The sequence below is a fragment of the Aptenodytes patagonicus genome, chromosome 6, assembly GCF_965638725.1.
Source record: "Aptenodytes patagonicus chromosome 6, bAptPat1.pri.cur, whole genome shotgun sequence".
Taxonomy (NCBI): domain Eukaryota; kingdom Metazoa; phylum Chordata; class Aves; order Sphenisciformes; family Spheniscidae; genus Aptenodytes; species Aptenodytes patagonicus.
Window position 1 is genome coordinate 31,358,083 of NC_134954.1, and position 16,347 is coordinate 31,374,429.

The following is a 16,347-nucleotide window of genomic DNA, read 5'->3' on the forward strand; positions in this document are numbered from 1 at the left end:
GGGCTCAGCTCCACAGGCATCGCCCTTGGATGCAGTGGCCCCAGCTGCACAACCAGCTCCGACACCCATCCCTAGGGCATTCCGTGGTGTGGCTGCCCCTGGCTCTGCAGGGATGTGCTGCTGCATCTGTCCCCACGGGAATCCCTCTCCTTGCAGCACCTCCTGTCAGGGGGGATGTCATCGCCCTGCCAACAGCAGGGACCTGGCTCCTCTGCCCCACGTGTCTGCCCTGGGCACAGAGACCACACTCACTTCCCCAGGAGTGCCATCTGCTTGCAGACCCCGACAGCTGCCCTGTCCCTTTGGGTGACAGCACCAACCCCAAAAGTGACTGTCCCCATCTCTGTGCACCCCCAAAGCCCGGGCATGTGGTTTCTGTTGTTAATGGAAATTATAAACCAACTCTGGCTGAGCCTGGGTGCCCAGCCCACGTCCTCATGGACCATAAGGGGCTGGGGACACCATGTCTCAGTGCAGCGCCAGCCATGGGGATGGTGCACCCTGGCCCATCGGCGCCCATGCTCCCACTGCCCCCATGCTCCCCGGCTGCCCTGTGGCCCCACCAGGCGCTGCTGCCTTGGGGACTCACTTTCGCTCACCGAACCTGCAGAAGAGCTCCCAGTGGAGGCGATGCTGGCAGCACCCTCTGAAAGCACCGCTGCCAGCAGCACCCCCGATTGCCGTCCTCGGCACGGCTCTCCCAGGGTGGTGGGCACCCACTAAATACCAGGGCCCTGCCCGGGCAAGGAGGGGTGTGGCAGGCAGGGGTGACCCCCATAAAACTTTTTGTTATGCTTTACGGGTGCTGTAACCATGGGGCTACAGGAGAACAGACACATGGCACATCCTGTCACGGGCACAAGGGTCTGCCAGCCCTTATAAAAACACTGTCAGGGTTGGGGTGAGGATGGGTGGTGGCTTCACCTCTGGTATCAGGTGATGGGGTGAGCCAAGCATCCCCACTGTGAACCCTGCCTTGGTGCCCCCAGAATGGGTGGTGTCGGGGTGTCGGGGTGGGGTGTCACCCTCCTGCAGGCACTGCCGTGGGATAGCAGTCCATGAGGTCTATGAGGAAGTGGCAGAGCTCCTCCCGTCCTGTCCTGTCCTGGTGACATACCCCCATCTCTCTGCTAACAGCCCCAGTGCTGCCCCACGTTTGGCAGCACTCCCTTCCCAGGCCAGTGAGCAAGTAGGTTTTAGCCCTTCAGAACACCTTGGCTCAAAAGGGCTCCCTGAATGGAGGTACGAATTCCATCAGGCACACAGGTGGTTGGGAAGGGGCTAGCACCCTGCTGTGAGCCAGAGAAACCTGGCAGGAGTCTGGGGAGGTGCGTGAGGAGCCAGGGAGCCCCTCGGGGACAGATGGACACCTGGGGTTGCGTCGCTGGCAGAAGCATGCAGCCCAGGGATGTCAGGGACTGCTTTTTATAACACATGCTATAAATCCTGCTCTGGGAAAGACGCGTGTGAGCCAGAGATGCTTTACTTGCTGCTATTGTGTGTTGGAAGGGCTGGGTGGGAATTTAATACGTACTTGTTTAAATGTAGTGATAAAATTTCTTCCTGCTGCCTTTCAGAGTGACCTGGCTTCCCTCCCACTGCAGAGGCAACACCAGATCAAGCTAAGTCAGTGGAAAGTTCAGGTGGAAAAGCCCAAATTCATGGCCGTAAATACTTGTGATCAAAATTCAACCTTGACTCTAAGGCCTTGGAGGCAGGGACCACCTCCATGTCTGTGTGCTGCCTGGCACAGCAGTCCCTGGGGGCCTCAGGGAGCACGGGAAGCCCAGGAATAAAAGGGCTACTCCCAAATGTGGCACCCATCAGCACCCCAGGACAGAAACATGCCTGTGAATTAATACTTATTGTATTCACACACTACAAGTTGAATTTAAAATGCTCCTTTGCTAGCAAATAGCTCTTCACTCATGTCCAGCATAACCTCAGGGATTATTTGGAGAGGATACAGTAATTTATTTGGGAATTATAGAATTAGTTTGGTATTTATTTTATAAACTAGGCTTAGGTCACACACAGGTTCAGCCCTGGCTGCATTCATAACAGCAGAATTTTGTCTGAACAACTAACGGTGCTGGAGTCCTCCCAGGGGGTGTCACGGCATGAGGATAACATCTTTGACTTGTGCCTCATACTGCTGGTCCTCACTAGGGAGAGCTGTGTTGCTTCTTTTGCACAGTTTAAATGGACAAAGGGAACTCTAGAAGTTCTGATATGGGTCTTGTATTTGGGGCTTAATAGCCTGTTGTTTATTTTTGATTTAAGAAAAAAAAATTGTCATAATGAATCTGCCTGAGATGAGCTTCATGTAAGTATCTCCAATTCCTTGCGGATGCCAAAATCTTCAGATAATTTATGGTAATATTTGCCTAAAGGAAGTGATGGAAGATGAACCACTTGATTTTATTCTTCTGTCTCTATACAACCTGCCTGTCTTAGAAATTCTGTTTTAGTTATGAAACTTTTATTTTTAATAATTGCCAAACCCCTGTTACCTCAGCATTATTTTTATACTAGCTTTTATATGTCTGAGGTTTAGACCACAGTTGACAGGGTAACGCTCTGTTCCTGTTGTTTGTGGGCGCTCTGCTTGCTGGAGACGTTAGAAGCTGAAAGTATTCCCCTGAGAAAGGGATGCTGTCAGCTCATAAAAGCAAACGCCACAACTTCCCCTGTTTTATTGCAGTCCAGCACATGAGACTCAGTTCACAAGGTCTTATCTGCCAACTGCTATTTGTTATGCTGCTAGAGTAAAAATTGCAAAGGTACTTTAAAGCCATGGGATATCATCTAGTTTGTATTAAAAGGGATCTGATCAAAGGGATTTTACAAAACATGGTCTAAATATGTCCGCCTCTGCTTTGAGAGAAAATAGACCTGAAATGGTCACTGTTTCAGCAGAAATGTTTTAAGCAGAAACACAGGTGTTTTAGAAGCATCTAAAAAAACCCCATGGTTTCCTCTGTCCCTGTTAAGGTAACTTGGCTCCATGCAGCAAAAGGTGTGAGCCTTCAGCACTCTGCTCCACCAGCAAACCTGCAGCCCTCTCCCACTGGGGCTGCTATCTGTACCAGGGGCCGAAGAGACACTCCGGATCAATGCTGTAATGCATCTTGGCGCAGGTTTGATGGAGAACATATTAATCTATCTTTTTAACGAACTTAAGAGTAGTCTCTTCTTGTTTCAGCTGAATTTAGCCAGGAACTGACCTAAGCTCAAGGCCACGTTTCAGACAAGGTAAGAGCATCCCAGTGTTTTAAACTCCTGAGAATTTGCTGCAGTGGCAGCAGTACTATTTGGTGTTTTCTTAAGGGGTCACAAAAACTGCCAAGATGACAGCACCTGGTGGGCCAGCAGCAAGGTTCAGAGCTGCTCCTCTACAACCCTAGTGCATGGTTGCGCTGGGAGGACAGTGGGGGAACAAAAGGATTGGGAGAAATGGCAGTTAGCCAGAGCCCAGAGCCCAGGATTTATGAGATGAAGGTGGATGTAAAGCTACCTTTGCCTGTGGTTCCCGAGAGGGAGGCACCATCTTAACCTTGTGAGTCTGTTCTGTGGGGGCAAAAAAGACCCACTGCTCATCCCATGGAGCCTGCCCAGTCTCTCCTCGTCCTCAGGTGGAGGCAGAGGTGACATTTGCACAGGGCTGGAAGAGATGGTGCAGGGCCCAGCGGGTCCCTCCTGGGGCGGACACAACCCCTTGGGCCCCCTGGACCTATGTGCAGGGCACTAAATTGGGCCCATCATCTCCCTCCAACAACTTCAACAAGCACCAGCCCAATTCCCAGATGTGTCTTGGTGTTTCTGTTTCTAGGTATCATTTGAGGCTTCCCATGACGACTCTAGCTCATTTCTGGCTGCTGTGTTTGTGGGTTCAGAAACGGACACAGCGACCATGGCACAGAGCCGGGGAACTTGCTCTCTGCAATGCTGCTCTGTGTGCTGGGACTGCGAGCACAGCCCTGCGGAGGCAGAAGCAGCTTCTTCCCCCTCCCACCCAAATTCCTCTGCTTTCATTACTTTTTTCTCGCAGTTCAATGACCGCTGGCCTTTGTCTCATGGTCTGGCAGAGCCTGGTGCCACACACACCAGAGAGACAAAGAAATACACTGGCTTTTCTCCCTGAGCCTGCTATGAAGAGCCCACATTGTGTTTTACTGGGGAGGGGGAGACAGGCAGAGGGCTGAAGTGTTTTGCTCAGCCTTGGGCTCTGTAAAACCCTCTGTTTCTTTAAACACATCAGCCCAAAGCTCTGGCAAGGAAGCGGTGACCCTGAGGAAAGGAGCCCCAGGGTTACACTCTCCTGTTCAAAGATCAGGACCATTAATTTTAAAATAATGGAAGCAGCTCTTTGGGCAGCACTAAAAGCACAGCCAGCTCTCAGCCCCACACCCATACCCAGACCTCCTGGGCTTTCACAGGCTGGGTCAGGGACAACCCAGGCCAGGAGAGCAGTGTTTGCTAGGATATGAGCCTGGACAAGGATCAGGGAAGTCGCCTGGAGCTGCTCATCAGCAGAGGCAGAAAGGGCCAAGGTTTCTGGTGTTCACACCTGATGCTGCTGCTCCTTCCCACCCTATCAGCCAGTGCAGCAGATCATTCCAGATCATTCCCTGTAAAATATAGAAGTCAGAATGATTTGGGGTGAAATGGACAGTAAGAATAAGCAGGAAAGAGAATTTCAAGACTGTTCAAGATTTGATCTGCCAAATGCTAATTTTTCTATTCCATTTTAAGAAAAGGTCACTTTCAAGAATGACATCAGAAAATGGTTTAACAAAGCCAAGCTAGGACCTTGTCTCTGACTAGAAATGGTGTGCTTTGATGCATTTCTTGGCTAATGACTGAACTAAGATACCTACCAGATCAAATTGCTATCGATGGAGAAAAATACTGTTTCTTTCCTGCTGACAGAGAGCCCCATTTATAGCCAGCTCTTAAGTGAATACAAATATCCTTGGAAAAATCAAATACTGCAAGATTGTTGACAAACTATCTCCACACTAGAAACACCACTGCCTAAAAGCATGCCCCCTATCCCTGCCAGTCCTACGAGAGAGCACAGATAACTGCTGCAGTTTGCAGTGCCATAAATGCGAGAATTTCAGTGGTCAGGTCTACATTTAGACTCAACATACTCAAGCTTAACACTGGGGAAATAAATTTTTCCCATACCTGTGTTTGAAGCTGTTACAAAAGCTTTCAAGAGCTGATGTAAGGAAATGATCAACATGGATGGGTTTCTTTCACACCAGTATGTGAAAAACTGTTAAGTAACATGGTAGGTGTTGTCTCAGTGGTCGCATCCATGGTAGCTTTGGGGAACACAGGAACTGCCAGGGACTGTGTTTGTCCAGCAACCCAGTCTTGCCTCTTCAACAGGACATTTTTGAAGATGTCCAGACCTTCATCCTACCCCACGAGCATACGTATAAGGCTCGTATACTCCTCACATTTCTCCACAGGAGCTGACCGTGGTAATAAAATGACACCTTCTGGGCTCTCCATCATGGGTATTGCTAAACTGTCTTCCTGGTAACAGTGGTGACCTGTTCCGAGTTGCACTGAGTCTGAAATTCAACAAAGGCCTAAGACATAAAGAAATTATTGATCCCGTGCTGCAGCTAAAAAGGTGTAAATGGAAACATACCACGTCAGTAATAGCAGACAGCTTCAACTTTGGCTCATCCCATCTCATTCTTGGGAAACAGCGTGGCTAGGCAATAAAACACAGTGAAAACCTGCTTTCTTCAGCACGTTCTCTGTGTTTATCAACCACCACTTGTACTGTGCCACCAGGACGAAAGACACTGCTTGCTGCTCTTGCTGCTTGTCACCTGCTCCCCTCCAGATCCCCCTTCCCTGCCAGGCTGCCCGCTGGCCCCGACAAAGCATCACCTCTGTTGGGTCTGTGCACCAGCCTGCAAGGAAGCCTCTGGTGGAAAGGGAAACTTGCAACTCTTTGTTTTAAAGAAAAGTGCATTTAATGCCCGTGGTGGCTGCTGGGGCTGGCAGAGGACTTCTGAGCAACTCCACCCATGCAGCCGTGGCATGGACAACAGGTACATGAAAAATCTCTGCCCCAGAGGGTGCTGCAGCCCTGGGACAGGGCCCACAGGGAAAAGGAAGGCTCCATCGTTCCCACGCATCTGGCCCTGGCTGTGGGGTGCCTTGGGCAGGTGTTGGGGCCCCCAGCCCAGCTCTGACAGCGCCTATCCAGCTGTGGGTCACAATTCATTGCCTTTACTGCGGACAAGAGCAGCAGCACAAGCAATGCCACCAGGCTGGCTCTCCTGCTGACTGCCCAGTTATTTTTTTTCTCACAATGGCGGCTTTCTCTGCAACGGCTCCCACGTCCGCGGCTGTGGGCTGGCAGTGAGTCAATGTGTCCCTGTGTGCATCCCTGCGCAGTGCAGGACCAGCGCCCGGCTCCAGCTGCCCCCGCCTCCAGCTGCCATTGGTGCCATGAGCGCTGCAGCAGGGCCCGGGGCTCTCCGCCCCCGGGCATAAAAAGCCAGCGAGTCCCCGGGGTGCCTGGCCACATTGCATTGCTGTGCCACAGCCCCGCCGCCAGCAGGGAGGTGAGAGGGGCCGGGGGATGCCGGGGCAGGTGCTTGGCTGCTGGAGCAGGCGGGCCGCTGCAGTGGGAGGGGTGGTGCGGGGGGCACCATTGCAGCTCTGAGCTCTGCCACTACAGCGGAGGCCAGCAGGGAGCTGAAACACTCCTCAGCTTTGTGGATGGGAAGCAGGCAGTGCTGCTGGCAGCTAGCTCAGCCTGGTGCAGGCAGGGCACAAGCATGCAAAGGACTATTAGGATGCATGCATGAAGTGCTTCAGGAATATTTCCTACCTGACTGGAAACAGCCTTGCAGTTTGGACACCGACTGCTGCATGGGGGAGGGTGTCAGCTTGAGAGTCAGGCCATGGGAGGAAATATAGTGCCTTCAGTGTTGGGCCTTGTGGTGGTGAAACAGGAGCCAGGCCACAGGGCAGGAGACATTTATCTGTGGGGTATGAATTAACCAAGTGCCAGACAATAAGGCTTTTTTTTTCCCCAGCATCAGTGCATTCAACAACTTTTGGGAAGGTGGTTTCGCATCTCTCCCTTTTCGATCAGAGTCTCTTTGGTTTGTCTGTTTGTGAAATCTGCAGGAAACACTGCAATACCAATTATTAACATTCCTGAGAGGGTCTCCAGATCAAGCACAGGAGGAGGGAGGTTAGAGGAGATGTGCTTATTTTGTCCTGCTGGCACTCACCAAAACTGGTTCCTGCTTGGGTTCCCCTGACTGCTCAGCTGGAGACAGGCCTGCAGGCAAGAAAGGCAGAGGCGAGAGCACCTGTGACAGAGGAGACAGCAAAACCTTTCTGAAGCTCCATGTACAGAAATGAAACCCCTGCCTGCCCCTCTCCCAAGCAAGGAGAACAAAGCAATGGGTTAAGCAGTGGGAGCCAAGGAAGAGGTGAAGTGACAACATGCCGCCTGCTAGCCAGGTCGGCACATATGGAAAATGCAGGAGCACCTTGCTGGAAGCCGCCAGGGCTTTGCAGTCTCTCCTCGTTTTCTCTCCTATGCTCTGCCCACACAGAGACCCAAGGTGCCAAACTCACATCAGTCCCAGGGGATGTGTCAGCTGCCGGCATGCGCCAATCCTATACTGGGCACTCCTCGCGTTGTGGCTCTCCTCTCCTCGAGAGCTCCCAGAGGCAGAGCCAAGGTCTCTCGGGATCTTCCTCCCTGAAGCGAGAGCTGCTAGCGGTGCTTTTCAGCAGCATGTTTTGAGTGTGGGGTCCAGCACTGGTGACACGTGGGGGGAGCCTCGGGGCAGTCATGCTTGCAAAGCAAAAGGCATCACTGGAGCTTGCCCAGGCTAATGCACCCATCACTCCTCTGACCTCAGGGCCACGCTGTGACCATGTCTGAGCTGGAGAAGGCCATGATTGCCATCATTGATGCATTCCACCAGTACTCAGGGAAGGAGGGAGACAAGCACAAGCTGAAGAAATCAGAACTGAAGGAGCTAATTAACAACGAGTTGACCCATTTTCTTGGTGTAAGTATTGCCCTCTGCACAGCATGCCTGGCTGGGCTCTGGGAGCTGTGTCGAGCAGCTGCTGGGGTCCGCTAACTCCATCTCCCATGGGAAGCAAGCACAGGAGAAGGGGTTTATTCATGCAGCAGTGCATTAAACACTTTGCTCGAGCTCCGCAGGAGCAGCAGGTGGCAGGACAAGGGCAACAGCCTGCGCTGGGGACTGGGGTTTGGGTTACATACTAGGGAAATTTCCTTCCCTGGGAAGGGGAGACAGCCTCACCCAAAGGAGCTCATGATGTCCCTTCCCAGCGGCACAGCTGTGGCTGTGATTCCTGCTTCAGGAGGGCCGCTGTTGCACAGATGCTGCTGCAGGCATAGGGTGGTGCCCCAACACAGATGGGAAAAAGCAACGAGCTATTTAGGATGTGTCTGAACAGATTGAGCCATGAGAGCACCCAAGAAGTGGGGACACGTTACTGTCTGGGCCTCGCTCTGATCCTCCCCAGCTTTGGCTGCCTGTTTCTATCCCTTCAGGAGATCAAAGACCAGGAGACTGTGGACAAAGTCATGGAGGCGCTGGACAGCGATGGGGATGCAGAGTGCGACTTCCAGGAGTTTGTAGCCTTCATTGCGATGGTCACCGCTGCTTGCCATGAGTTCTTTGAGCATGAGTGAGCTGGTGGGAAGCAGGTGAGCATCTCCTGCTCATGCCGGAGAGATGCAGAGCAGCATTGCTCCTCCGGGAAAAGGACTGGGTGCAATTAGGGGCTCCTTGGAGTTAAGCTTGTGCTAGACTTAAGCAGCTTATTAAGTTCTGTGGCTTTGTGAATAAGAAACATCCGCACAGTTCAGGAAAGCCTATCAGCCAGTGCCCACCTGGCTGGATATGGTGTGCGAATGCCTTGTCTCAAGCTCCTTCCCTGCTGCTGTATGCAAGGGACATGCATGGGGCTGGAGCCAGGTGGACGCTGCGATCCAAGCTTGCTTGCAAAGGGAAAAGGGAAATTCAAGGGCTGAAGTAGGAGGTGATGCAGAGGGGCTGGTTACAGAAGCCTGGTTCTGAGCCCACTGGCCTGAACAGAAAGGCTCCCATTGATTCCTGTGGGCTCTGACAGCTCTGTGCATGATACTAACCCAGGCAGCACAGCCCCTGTGCCGTCACAGGGGCTCAGCAGAGCCCACGCACTTCTTGGCAAATTGAGACACCCTTGGCTTGAAAGGCAACGCATAACCATCTAATAGCCCAGGCTTTTCTCCTGTCGATGAATCCTCCTGCTTTCAGCAGCCTGCAGAACTGGAAGCAAAAGCATATGAGGCTCCTGGCCTGGAGACAGTTTCTGGGCCTGGGATGTGCCTTGGCAAGGTCTCCAGGCTCAGTCAGAAAGGGGGGGATCCACCCAGTGTGACCACAGTGCTTTAACATAGACCAGGCACAGCCTCCGGAGTGTGTGGAAATGGTGAGAATAAAATGTTGTTTCAGTCTCTGGGCCACAATTGGTCTCTGGTGAAAAATGTGTCCTTTTGTCCCAGGCTGCGTGCAGCTCCCCGGCTGCCCTGCACTGTCAGAGGGGAAGGCTGGAGGATGCAGCCTGAAGCACTGCTATGGCTCATGCCCCTGGGTTTCTTGTTGGGCATCGACCCTTCGTCTCCTCCCTGGCATCACTGTGGCTGGCCAAACAGCTCAAGGCTGTCACTACCACCATGCTCCGCCTGGCTGTCCAAACTGGCAGATGTACCTGCGAGGCCAAAGGAGCGCAATGCACCTCCGTGGGACTACTGCTGTTCAGGATGTGTCTGCTACTGCCAGGGTCATCCAGGGGCTTGCACTGGTGAGCCTTTGCAAAGCGAAAACTAAACCTAGGACAATTTCCCCGAAGCCTATGCTCCTGCCTTTTTCAGTCTGCACTTGCCATCCAGCTCAACAATACCTGTGAGTTAGACATTCATGGCTAGCAACATCTATAGTGACAAATTCACAACAAAGATGCCCGCAGATGATGTCATTTTTACCTCATTCCACATTTCATAATGACTTCACGTGCAAAATGACATGTCTTCAGACAGGGACCATCTTGCTATTCTCATCTGCCACCCCCAAGCTGTGAAAGGGGACACTCTGGCAGAGACATACGTACAAGAAAGAAAATGTCTTGTACTCCATCTAGAATTAAAAAAGCAGTTTTGCCAACTCAGGGTAGTGCTGATTTGTTAAGAACTTGTTTAGCATCCAAGTTACTTCCACCACATTTTTAACATCCTCATCGGTTCTTGGTTCAACTGTTTCCAACACTTGTACAGACCTGAGGCAGTGTGTGAGGACAACAAATGGGGACACTGGCTGTCCCAGAGTGTCCCCAAGGTTAGGCAGGGCAGACGGGACTCTCATGACCCTCTCTCGAGCCTGAACCTGAGCTTCACCAGAGGGGTCTGATTCAGCACAAGGGTCTGCAGGTGAGGCTGTCTGGCAGGTCTCTAAGTCCTACCTGCCTTCTGCCTCACCACACCAGCAGTGGTCACATGGATGAGGAATCCTTCCCCAAGACTGAGCCTTTTCAGCAGCTCTGCACAGCATCGCAGCAGCAAAGAGCTGTAGGTGTAACATGCGGCTTGAATGCTGGCAGAGCTGGTGAGACACAGAGCAGCATGTCCTGTTCCTTGGTGAGCAATGGGAGAAGGAGTGGGGAGTGACACAGTATGACTGCACATGTTTCTGGCAGTAAGGCTGATCCTGACGTAGCAACACCACTGCTGGGAATTCACAGAGGCTTTACCTGGCACAGGAGAAGGCGCAGCAGAGCTGGTGCCTCTTGTCAGGGAGGAAGACAGCATGTCTTCCTTTGAGGTGAGCACCATGACTGCCAGCGGTGCAGTATGCGGTGCTGAGGCTACTGAGCCCCAGACACTCTTTCCCAGTCAGCACGGAAAGCAGAGCTTTCCTGAAGTGAAATTCCTGAAACAGACTGCATGGTCACAGGCCTCAGCGCCACCTAGTCTGCACTGCAGCTCTGCTCCCGTTGTGTTCTGCTGCTCTCTGACACAGGCGGTGCCTCAGCTGAGAGCGCAGACTGCGGGGATAGTCACACGCTGGCACGGTGGGGGAGGCAGGCAAAGCACTTTGCACAACACCGGCCCAAGCACATAGCATGAGGTGCCTCTGCCGACAACTCACCATTGCTGATCCCTCCTGCACGCTGCCCCCTTGCACGCACAGGCACAGCCAGATACCCGCAGCACCTCTGCTAACACCCTGGGTCCCCATGGACCGTGCAAGCCCCCTGTGTCCAGGCTAGAAAAAGGATGCTGCCATGCCAACAAGGGGTTTGAGTAGTGCTGTGAGGGGCTCAGAAGCGCAGCAAGGCTTTCTGGGGAAAAAAGAAAATCACTCAAGCCTTGGAGCTGACCAAGAAGCAGGTGTCAGAGCTTTGCAAAGCAGACATCACAGCCAGCTCTGAAGGAGGCTCAAAAGGCTTAAGCAACTTGCTAACCTCCCAGCAATGACAGGCTAGATACTTAAAAGTACCAGTCCTGACACCACTAGTTTTCAGGCTCTGGCAGGGATAGTTCACTCTTCAGGAAGGGAAGGTGACAGGCTAATGACATTGTGAAATAATTTTTAGTTATGCCCTCATCCCAGCCAACAGAATCAGCCTGCTGGATACCCGAGGTGTGTGTGCTCTTACAATACCTCACTGGCACTGGTTAGATTGATCTGACATTGCATCAATCCCAGGAGAGCTTAGAAAATCCACATTTTTGTCGTTAGTACAGACTGGCACATTGACAACCTGCAGAAAGGCTGTTTTGGTAACATGGAGCTCAACAGAGGATGCAACTGAATTTCCCACCAGGAAGGGCACCAATGGATGGTTTCTTATATTAAATGCCCCATCAATACAAGAACTATTTATCAACAGTACTAATAGTGAAACAAAGAGAAGAAAGTACAACAGCAGGAGGAGCCTGAGACGTTTAACAGACTCAAATTAACTTCACAAACTAGAAAAGTGACAGATGGGGGCAGATTTAGTACAGACATGCTCTATTGTACCCCTGCTGAATTACATTTTCATAATTTAAAATGCTGCCATTACTGTTTGCTCTGGCAGATTAGAATCTGCACTTTTACTCTCTCCCAGATAATTATAGGCAAAGCGCATCTGTGAAAGATCTCTCTGATCCCTCTCTCTGGATCAGATGCAAAATTTCCAGCACTGGAAGAGCACTTACAGACCCCTGCAAAAAAGTTCTTCCATGTAAGATCTAATTTTACTGGGAGTGCTGATTATTGCTATTAGCACATCTGAAAAAACATATTCTTCATCTGTCAATGGGATGTGCATTCAGGCTGAATCACTCAATAGCAGAGTTCATGTGTTGACAGCAAGAAAAATAATTTATCTTAAAAACAAAATAGGCTTTTTCCACAAATCAAATGTGGACTTTTACAGACTCCAGAGAAGGAACATTCCTGACCTTGTTGGATGGAATAAGGCAATTGTGTAAACAAAGCACTGCGCTGCTGGGCCATGTCTCCCACGCATTCAGAACTCTGCACTGCAAGCTGTGACAGCACTGAGAGGTGCTCCTCCATCCTGGCAGTCTAGTGACATGGAAGCACATTCCTGCTCCCTCTGTACATTAAGCTGAAAAATACATTTCAAAAGAAAGTGGCAGCATTTCTGTGAGTGATCCACAGATTTAATTTGTTCCCCCTACCAGATATTAAATCTAAAGGATTTGCCTGGCCTTACTTACTGTACTGCAACAGTCAGGGCATTAGAGCATATTTTCAGTTTTTCCACTCTGAAATATTCTCGACACTGGATTTTACTGTATAAAGTCTGAGTTCACCCTGCATCCTGAACAACGTGAACTTCTGACTGCAGGGGGAAGGCAGCTGACAGAGCAGGAAACTAGAAGAGCAAAATGGGAAGCTTTTTAAACAAAACAAAACAAAACACCTCCAAAAATATTAAGGAGCAACATTAAACTGATCTTTAAAACGCCACTTTTATATTTTCTTGCCACTGAAACTTTGATTCTGCATGTAGGCATGCCACATTACAAATACAGACACAACCACCATGGCATTGTTGTCCATGTTTGGCAAAGAAAAATGCCAGAAATAAAGAGAAATTGTTATTTTGCAGTTACCTTTGGAAGCTAAGTTTTAAGGAATGCTAGAAAATTAGCAAATGCTTTTACTTCCATAAGCAAACTTTTATGTTTAGGTGAGAAGAGGATTAAAAAAAAAAAGTGACTGGAGAAAAAGATAGTGGTGTATATTATTTTAATAACATATATTGAAGTACAAAAAGGATAGAACTCTGCTTATATGGCACTGGCATAACTGAACTGGAAATAAAACCCAGTGTGTCTAGTTCCTCCTAAACAACACAGTTGGTCACAAAACAAAATCTAAAGACTGTAGCAAAAATTTACATTAGAATTTGTCATGACAAGAAACTCTGGCTTAGAAACATCTCATTTGAAATATCTGACCACGTAAATATTTAAAGTATATTAACCAGCTGAATATAAACATCAGTTCAACAATAAGAGCTGTATCTTAGTATACCCAGCATCAAGTAAATCCTGAAGTGCAAAAAGTTAGAGAATTATTCAATGCAGTTTTGTTAGCTGTAAATTAGTTCTTAGATGTAATCCAGCTCTATCATCTACTAACATGATTTCTGGCCTGATACACTGCAATACTTTAAATGTGCAAGCTTTCCAAAAACTCCTTTTTTGACCTTAAAACAGAGTTGTGAATATGCTATAGAAACCAAACCCAGAAGCCTATCCAAAAAGATCCTTAAAGTGCATAATACGTGTTTTCACACAAGGCAGGGAAATAGCGTTAAAAAAATCAGGGACTTGGTACAGAAAATTAGGAATGTGCACTTAAAATGAACTTACTGCTTCCTTTTTTCTGCTATAATAAATTCCTGGGTAACAATAAGCGATAAAGGCATAAAGTTGCCTCATAGTACTGTTGCTAGAATGACATAAAGCTTATAAAAAGTCAGTACAAAGTGCTGGCTCACAAAGAACACTGCTGCAATAAAGGCAGTTTTGTTAATGCTTACAAAGGTATTTAGTACTCACTGGAGTCTGATCTCACACCCCAGAATAAATCTGAAACATTCCGCTTCGACAGCAACCCTTTGGTGGCATTTTGACTCATTTCCTCAGTGTGGTGACTGGCCAGCGAACCAGCTACAGCCATTTGTTAATTCAGAAGGAGAGGGAGCTTAGAATTCCCTTGTTACTACATTTTACATTCCCAAAAGATCAGGGTTAAAAAAAAAAAAAAAAAAAAAAAATCATTCTTGTACCTTTACTACAAGATGGTATTTCAAATGTCAGACTCATTCAATTTAAGATGAATTACAGATTTTTGACACCTGTCTTCATTAGTTTTGAGAAAGATGAGTTAAGTTGCTTAACCATGCTTGAGATAAAACCTGCCGTGCTTTAAACGCACTTCATACACAGCATTATCTGGATGCTAAGTACAATGCCTTATTGTAATTAACAGTGAGAAAAACAGAAAAGGCTCAAAGATGCTATCTTCTTGCTCTGTACTGGACTTTTAAAAATAAATCACGTTTTGCAGGATAAATTTCTGGTTGCTTCCTAAACCCACTGTTGGTACAAATTTGTTTTCTGTAGGTGTGCCGCCTCTCTTGCCTCTTCAAACAAAAACTTTGCCTTTGTTTAAGAGACTACAACTTAATTTATTTCCGCATACAAAGAAGCATCCCCCTTTCAATCTGGGTAAAAGCAGGTGCTTTGGTCAGGAACACCTGGAAGTCTATGTTAGAAAATGCTGCTGACCTGAAACAAAACCACCAGGGCCCATGAACGGGCCTGTAACTGTAACCATGGAGCATTCTGCACGCTACACTGACTGCGGGGAGCCTCAGCAGACTTTTACATACCTGCTGCACCCCAGAGAACTGTTTTAATTGAACCTTGTGTCAGAGGAAGAATTCCATTTGGAAACACGCTCTGGAGTAATGCTGGTGCAGCATGTCATCTTCTTTTGATAAATATTAAACCAGACACTCTAGCTCCCATGCACCATGTTGCAGAGGGCCAGGAACAGTTCTTGTTTTAGTGACCTTTACAGCCTTTCCACCTGCTGCTGCTTTGGGTCAGCCTGGTGAGGTTGCTCAAGGCTGTCATCTTGGTGTTGCCATTTCTGCTCCTGCTTTTTCTTTTCAGCCAGTGCTTTTGCCCTGGTAGTCATCGACCTGGGTCCAGCATCAGGCCTCTCTTCATCCTGCTGGTGCTTTTTACAATGTTTTTCAAAGGTGGAAATTTTGGCATATGTCCGGTTGCAAAGCAAACAGTGGTACGGCCGCTCCCCACTGTGTGTCCTCATGTGAAGCTGGAGGTAAGAGGACCTGGAAAAGGCTCTGCTGCAGACTGAGCAGTGGTGAGGCTCGCGTGCCTCGTGGGTCTTCAGGTGCTGCTTGAGGGATGACGCCTGCTTGAAGGCCTTCCCACAGGTGGAGCACTTGAAGTTCCTCTCGCCTGACTCAAGAAGCTGGTGTGACATGAGGTGGGCAGAGGAGCGGAAGTTCTTCCCGCACTTGTCGCACTTGTACGGCCGTTCCCCAGTGTGCAGGCGGATGTGGAGGACCAGCCCAGCCTTCTGTGTGAAGGCCTTCTCGCACTGCAGGCACTTGAAAGGCCTCTCGCCTGTATGCACGCGGCGGTGGGTCTCGAGGTGTGAGGCGCGCCCGAAGAGCTTGCCGCAGTCCTCGCACTTGAAGGGCCTCTCGCCGGTGTGGATGGCCTTGTGGCGCACTAGGTGAGAGGACTGGAGGAAGAGCTTCCCGCAGATGGGGCACTGGTACTTCCGCTCGCCCGTGTGGGAGCGGAGGTGGAGGGCGAGGTGCGACGAGGAGATGAAGGCCTTGCCGCAGAGCAGGCAGGCATGGGGCCGCTCCCCGGTGTGGGTGCGCTTGTGGAGGACCAGCCCCGAGGAGAGGGCGAAGGCCTTGGTGCAGACAGGGCAGCGGTAGGGCTTCTCCCCGGTGTGGACCCGGCGGTGCTTGGCCAGGGCGCCGGCCTGCGCGAATGCCTTCCCGCACTGCTCGCACCCGTGGGGCCGCTCTGCCTCGGCGGCGAGCACCAAGCCCCGCCCGCCCCCCGCCCGGCGGCCCAGCCCGCCCGGCGGCCCGGCCGGCACCATGGCTGCGGCCCCCGCGCCGCGCCGCCCCGGAAGCGGCGGCACGGGCCGTGGTCCGCGCGCATGCGCTGCCGGCGCGCAGTGGTGACGT

At 50.3% G+C, this 16,347-nt stretch overlaps 2 protein-coding genes across 3 annotated transcripts; one reads left to right on the forward strand and one right to left on the reverse strand.

Moving 5' to 3' along the window:
* The first annotated feature begins 6,513 nt into the window (after window positions 1-6,513).
* Window positions 6,514-10,141, forward strand: S100B (S100 calcium binding protein B). 2 transcript variants are annotated; one of them, XM_076341955.1, is made up of 4 exons: window positions 6,514-6,599; window positions 7,920-8,072; window positions 8,588-8,743; window positions 9,584-10,141. In XM_076341955.1, exons 2-3 carry the CDS (start codon window positions 7,935-7,937, stop codon window positions 8,726-8,728), a joined length of 279 nt encoding a protein of 92 aa, XP_076198070.1. In that variant the 5' UTR covers window positions 6,514-6,599; window positions 7,920-7,934; the 3' UTR covers window positions 8,729-8,743; window positions 9,584-10,141. The 2 variants fall into 2 exon arrangements, with proteins under 2 accessions (XP_076198070.1, XP_076198069.1); XM_076341954.1 differs by lacking the exon at window positions 9,584-10,141 and having other exon boundaries at window positions 6,515-6,599; window positions 8,588-9,547.
* Window positions 10,142-13,326: 3,185 nt separating this feature from the next.
* LOC143161502 (uncharacterized) lies at window positions 13,327-16,259 on the reverse strand. The gene has a single exon (XM_076340588.1). The coding sequence runs from the start codon at window positions 16,257-16,259 to the stop codon at window positions 15,183-15,185; it is 1,077 nt and encodes a 358-aa protein (XP_076196703.1). The 3' UTR covers window positions 13,327-15,182.
* Window positions 16,260-16,347: the final 88 nt, after the last annotated feature.

Bases quoted from the DNA above. Each gene is read 5' to 3' on its own strand.
- LOC143161502 (XM_076340588.1), bottom strand. From the start codon at position 16,259: ATGGTGCCGGCCGGGCCGCCGGGCGGGCTGGGCCGCCGGGCGGGGGGC.
- S100B (XM_076341955.1), top strand. From the start codon at position 7,935: ATGTCTGAGCTGGAGAAGGCCATGATTGCCATCATTGATGCATTCCAC. The intron at 8,073-8,587 runs GTAAGTATTGCC...CTATCCCTTCAG, and splicing joins AGTTGACCCATTTTCTTGGT to GAGATCAAAGACCAGGAGAC.